The sequence below is a fragment of the Dendrobium catenatum genome, unplaced genomic scaffold (genome assembly GCF_001605985.2).
Source record: "Dendrobium catenatum unplaced genomic scaffold, ASM160598v2 fragScaff_scaffold_1482, whole genome shotgun sequence".
Classification (NCBI taxonomy): domain Eukaryota; kingdom Viridiplantae; phylum Streptophyta; class Magnoliopsida; order Asparagales; family Orchidaceae; genus Dendrobium; species Dendrobium catenatum.
In genome coordinates, this window is record NW_021319944.1 from 2,354,083 (window position 1) to 2,360,398 (window position 6,316).

Genomic DNA, 6,316 nt, shown 5'->3' on the forward strand with positions numbered 1-6,316 from the left:
CTGGCACTTTCATGTCATGGATTAAAACTTGCATCAATAATGTTTTCTTTTCAGTTTATATTAATGGCTCCCTTCAAGGTTTTTTTAATTCCCTAGTTGGTCTCAAAAAAGGTTGTCTGCTTTCTCCTAACTTATTTAGCATTGTCATTGATGAGTTATCTTGTCCTCTAGACTCGATTATTATGGATAATGTTTAATCTGACATTAAGTTGGGCAATTTGAATCTCTCTCATATCCTTTATGTTAATGATCTTATCATGTTTGGAAAAGCCTCTGCTTCTAACATCATGCCCTTTAAGAGCATCTTATCTCACTTCTCAGCTATCTCTGGTTTGCAAATAAATCATTGCAAAAATTTTATTGTCTTCTCTCACTATAATTTTAGTCAACAACAGTTAGCTTTCATTATTAATTTTCAATTGGAAGCTAATGGTTTTAAGTACCTAGGGATTCCCATTATGGTTATAAGAGAACTAATCTCATATTTTCACTTTTGTGCTTTATTCTTCCAATTTATGATCACTTCATTGTTGGATAGTTTTATTTTTCTCATTCATAGAGATGTTTTTGGTTCACAGATTTAATTATTATGGTTATAAATGAAATCGAGCTCTGCGCTCATTTACCCAAAAATAATAATGTAAATATGAAAAATAAATTGAATAAATGGTTGAAAATTTTATAAAGACGACGTAACTTTTGAATCACACAAAGATTTTTAAATAGTTTCAAATTAAATAGTAAAAAAAAGTGCTAGTGTATATAATTAAGCTCCTTGATAGGAAATAGAATAAGCAAATTTTGACAATATATAATTGTTATTTGCTGCAATAAAGAGTAAAAATTTACTCTTGTAACTTTCTATAAAGATTTAAAAGTGAGTTGCTAAAAATATAATATTTCTCATAAAAAAATTAGAAAGGAAAAAAAATTATGGGGGTTTGACCTATTTAAAATTATCACACTAGCGTATGCCTTAGGTTATAAATGATTATAACTTTCCTCATAATTAGATAATTTTTTGATACAATGGAAAGAGATGGACGTGGAGGATAAAATTTATGTTGAAAGCTAGAGGAACCATGAGACCTTTGTGTTATTTCTTTAATATCATTTGTGATAAGTTTGATCATTTTATTTTAAGGAAAGAAGATAAGAAATTAAGAAGTTTTGACATAAGAAGTTGAAGTTAGTGTGGATTGCATGCATGCCTCACTCTTATTATCACTTCATGCTAGCTTCGACATTGTTAATAACAACGGGTGTTAGAAATGACATCGACTATACGTGCATCGATTTTATATATAATGATGTGCATCGATGTTATTGACGATGGTGGAGAATGAAATGAGTGGGTGTTTGTAATTAAAAGATGACGATCGAACAACAGTATTTAGGAGAAAAATCAGACAATGATGGTTGAGAGAACCTAATCAAACAAGAATGGCCAAGAGACCAAGATCGAGTACAATTTAATATGGTGTGATTACTGGCCTAGACATGCTTCCTCTCTCTTACTCCCATAACATCAAAATTTACCTAATTAATTTGGACCACTGATTCATTTAAGTTGAACTGAATTGTATTCTATTTTTATACACGCTTTAAAATTTGTGCTCATAGATATGGATAATATTCATAAGCCCAATAATTCTCTAAATTTGTACTACATGTTCAGGATCCAAGGCAATCGAATGGTGACCCTTTCATCATGTGGAATAATGGCTCTTTAACTTCTTATTGGCGTGTAATTAAGTCTAGCCAGATATTTATCATTAAAGACTTAAAGTTGTAATAAGTAAATAAGAATCTCTATGAGGGGTACGATTGATAATCTGCTGGCTAGATGGAACTCGGGAGCAAAAGTAATGGTTGAGTTGAAGGCACGCAGCTTTGATGAGACAACGAGACCAAAGCAAAGGATGGAAGAAGGTCGTAAATACCCCTCTGTATGATCCTTTTTTTCTCGGGTTGCAAATGAACCTAGCCAAGCCGAGTATGTGAGTGTTCATGTTTGTGTTAATTTAATATCAACTTGTTCAAATTTGGTTCATGTTTGTTCGAGCTTTATTGTTTGTGTTCATGTTTGATTCATTAAATTAATGAGTGTTCGTGTTTGGTTCGTGTTCAGTTCATCTTCGATTCGTTTAGTGCTTATCGAGCTTTAAACAAACAAACATGAACGAGTTATAAATGAGCTCTACTTTTAGATGTTCATTAACTTAACTAACGAGCTTTATCGAGCTTCCTAACAAACAATTATATCGAGCATGTTCACGAACATATTTAACGAATTTTTTTTTAAAACTATCAAACCAACACGTTCATGAACATATCTATGAACAACACATTTATAATAAAAGTAATTGTTTACGTAACAAATGCAATGATTTATAAACAAATCTCATTTTCACAGAATTTTTCTAACAATAGCATTAACAAATGCAATGATTTATAAATAAATAGTTATATAAAGCTACAATTACTTAAAGTAATATCTTATACCTGCAGCAATCTGAAAGGGCGTTCTTATGGAAAGGAGAAGCGTTCTAAATCAAATATTATTTATTTTGATCAAGCTTATTCACGAGTTCAAAATCGAACACGAATCGAACTTTTATCGAGCTTCTTATCGAGTTTAATGTCAAGCTTGTTCACAAGATTCAAATGATATTGTTTGTGAACATAAATGAGCCGAACACGTTAGTATTCAAGTTTGTTTATTTAAGAATCTAATATTTAAAATAGGGTTCAAGTTTGTTTGTTTAGTTAATTAAATGATCACAGACGAGCTTTAATCGAACCGAACAACGAATAGCTCGCCGAACGTTTGGTTCACTTGCAGTCATACTTTTTTCTTTAATGATTAGATGGTATATTTTTATCTTAAATGACGAGCATTAAATTAAAAAGCCAAGAATGTTGATTTGAGCTTAATATTATTCAATCTGACTAATTTTGTGATAGAAGTTTTCTCCGAAATTCATGAGAACATAGGATAGCATTATTTTTAAAGAATATACTCGACTTCTATTTCATTTAATTTTATTTAATATTATATTTATCAAATCTTGGAAGCAAAAGTGACGTTCACATGTATGAGAAAGTTTCTTTATGCAATTACTTCCTACATTTTTTCAAGTTTATTGACAAATCCCTTATGAAAAAAATGTTCACAGCATAATCTATAATCACATTTTTATTACAAATGAACTCAAACCAATATATTTCGTGAACTTTTCCCCAATCATTGCCAAACAAGTAAGCACATATTTTTTTAATGGGGGTACCTACACGCTGCCACTTTTCAAAGAAAGTGTTTGACGGCGTAACTAATCTTTCGGCGGAACCTAACAAAGCCACCCACCGGCATCGGGACCACACTTATTTTGTCCCACTGAAGAGACAAACCGGGATGTGGGATTTCCACCCATGCTCACACACACTTACTTTGCCCTACTAAAAAGACAAAGTCGTAGCATAGAGGATTCTCGCCCAAAGCCCCACACTTCTGGGATTGATGAAGGCATCCATCTCAATAGTTTATTATAATTAAGCACAGTAATTTTTGCAACAAATAGTTTCATCAGTATATTACACACTTAATTTACTTGATAGGCTCGAATGAAGCAGCACCACTCAGCAGCCTTTCGTTTTCTGGTTCGTCGTTCACAAATTTCTTCCAATACCAATGTTGTTTCCAAAGTTGATCCATCTCCTCCAGCTTCAAACCTTTGGTTTCCGGCAAGAAGAAAAAGACAAACATTGTTATAAGAAACATCCACCCACCGAAGAAGAAAAAAATCCCCCATTTTAGGTAACAGAGCAGGAAGAGCATCATCTGCGACATCGCCGCCGTGAATAGAAGACCTAAAGCCACGCCAATGCTCCGCCCCGCTGATCTGACCTCAAGGGGAAAGATCTCGCTTGGTACCAGTATTGGCAATGGCCCCCATGACCACGAAAACCCTGAAATAAAAACACAGAAAACAAACAGCAGAATTTGTGCGTACTGGCTCTGCATCGTGCCGTGGTCTCCGAGATGGGTTGCCATTATGCTGCCCGCCGTCACCAGCGATACAAACAATTCGAGCCCGCCGATGAAGAAAAAATTGCGGCGTCCAAGCCTGTCGATGAGCGGCGTTGCTACGAGATTGGAAGCCGTGGCTGTTAGTCTCGTTACAAGCGCCGAAAGCAGGGAGGCGCTTTCCTTGAGTCCGATGGTGCGGAACATCACCGGAGCGTAGACTCCAATCAAGTTGATGCCGGCTAGTTGTTGGAAGATGGGGAGGGATATGCCAATTACAAGTTGGGGACGGTAATTTCGTCGAAAGATTCTGAGCAGAGGGCGAAGGCCTGTTGTCGTTGATGTGGGAGCTTCGGCGGCCGCGGCGATGAGTTGTTCCAGCTCTTTGCCGACGTTGGAGGTGCCTCGGAGTCTTTGGAGTACTTTAGAGGCTTCATTGATATCCCCGCCGCGTTGGATTATGCTGGTGGGGGTCTCGGGGATAAAGAACGCACCGACGGAGAGGAAGGCGGCAGGAAGAGCGGCAGCACCGAGGGAGATTCTCCAGCCCCAGCCAGCTTCGATTTTTTGGCTGCCGTAATTGACAATATTCGCTATCAGTACTGCGGTGGTGAGGCATATGTCGTAGATGTTGAAAATTGCCCCTCTGTACCTTGCTGGTGCCGTTTCCGATAGGTAGACGGAGACGGACTGAAAAAAAAATCGGGTTTTGAAGGTCGGGAAAAAGGCAAATTATTATTATTATATTTTTTCAAATTTCAAACCTGAATGGTGAAACCAACGCCAAAACCCAGGAGGATACGGCTGAGAATGAGCATGTAGACGTTGATTGCCGCGCCGCCGATGGCGGCTCCGGTGAAGACGAAGGCGCCTCCAACGCGCATGGAAAAGAGGCGGCCGAATCTCGTGGTGGCGTGGGAAGCTACGAGGGATGCGAAGAATCCGGAAATGTAGAGGGAGGAGGTGAAGAGGGTGAGAATCTGGCTGTTGAACTTGCAGTAGTTGCTGGTTGTGCTGTCTTGTTTCATCTCGGCGTAGACCCCGGGGAAAAATTTCTTGAGAAACGACTCCATGGATGTAACTCCTCCTGCATAATTAAGTAGCTTTGTTTCAAAACTTGAAAAAGTGGTAAGGGAAGATCTCAAGATAGCCAGAGAGCGAACCGGAGATGCCGTGTTCGTAGCCGAACAAGAGTCCACCGGAGGCGGCGACCATGCAGGAGAAGAGGAGCAGTAGTGTAATCCTCTCCTCATGACCACCGCCAAGGAGATTGTTTTCCACGCCGGCGGCCGACATTAGGCAACTAGATCACCGCCGGTGAAATCCGCTTCCTGTTGGGTGATTTGGATTTGCGATCCCAAATTTAGGGAGACAAAAGTTTCTTTAGTTATGCAGGGCTGATTTGGTTTTGTTGATGTTAGAAAAGCTGGTTTAAAAGCTGAGAAAACAGCGCATCAAAATTTGTTCGGTAAAAGCTTAAAAGCCTTATTTGTTTAAAAAAATTATATATATTTGTTTGGTTAAGCTATTTGATGGTGCTTTTGTAATGTAAAAGATTAAAATATTCATATATTTTATAAGTAAATTAGTACTATTTCCTTCTTAAAATTTCTTTAAAAATTTCAACATTGACGAAATTTTTATGTGCACAAATTTATTTCAATGAAGAACACTCATAGATTGATGGATTTTATTATACATTTAACAAATGGGACCAAATCAAATACTCAAAGTACATTTGAAAAGTTCAAACTATAAATTGGATGACCAAACGGTTGCCAAACATGACATGCATATATTCGAATCGAGCGGCTCGATGAGAAGAATCCAACGAGCCTATGATCATTGAAGTATGGCATAATTAAAGCACTCAAATACTCGATAAAATATCTATGATCAAAGAAGTCGATATCGGCCATCGATTCAAAACACTCCAATATGCCATTGATCTCCTCCCTAGCCATGCCAATCCCAAAAAATTACAAATATAGCTTCATTCTCATGGGGGGGGGGGGTGAGCAAGGAAGAATGAGAGGCAGAAAAGAGAGATAACGAGGAAGAGAAATTTGATATCTCTCTTGCCACCAAGCTCCTCGATCACTGCCCGACCACCGGCCGTTGTTGGACTTCCTCCCACCACCGACTGTCACCAAACTTCCACTTGGCCACCAACAGTTTCCATACTTATGCACAACCACCAACTTTTCGTCGTACTTCCACCCGACCACAACATGTTGCCGGACTCCAGCTTGGCCATCGATATTCTCCAACTATGGCCTCTCCGACCAA

General features: G+C 38.0%; 1 protein-coding gene across 1 annotated transcript; it reads right to left on the minus strand.

The window, feature by feature from the left end:
- Positions 1-3,517: 3,517 nt before the first annotated feature.
- LOC110115771 (hexose carrier protein HEX6) lies at positions 3,518-5,527 on the minus strand. Its single transcript, XM_020849133.2, has 3 exons — positions 5,191-5,527; positions 4,792-5,114; positions 3,518-4,717 (listed from the first exon to the last, which is right to left on the minus strand). Exons 1-3 carry the CDS (start codon positions 5,321-5,323, stop codon positions 3,608-3,610), a joined length of 1,566 nt encoding a protein of 521 aa, XP_020704792.1. The 5' UTR covers positions 5,324-5,527; the 3' UTR covers positions 3,518-3,607.
- Between the last annotated feature and the right edge of the window lie 789 nt (positions 5,528-6,316).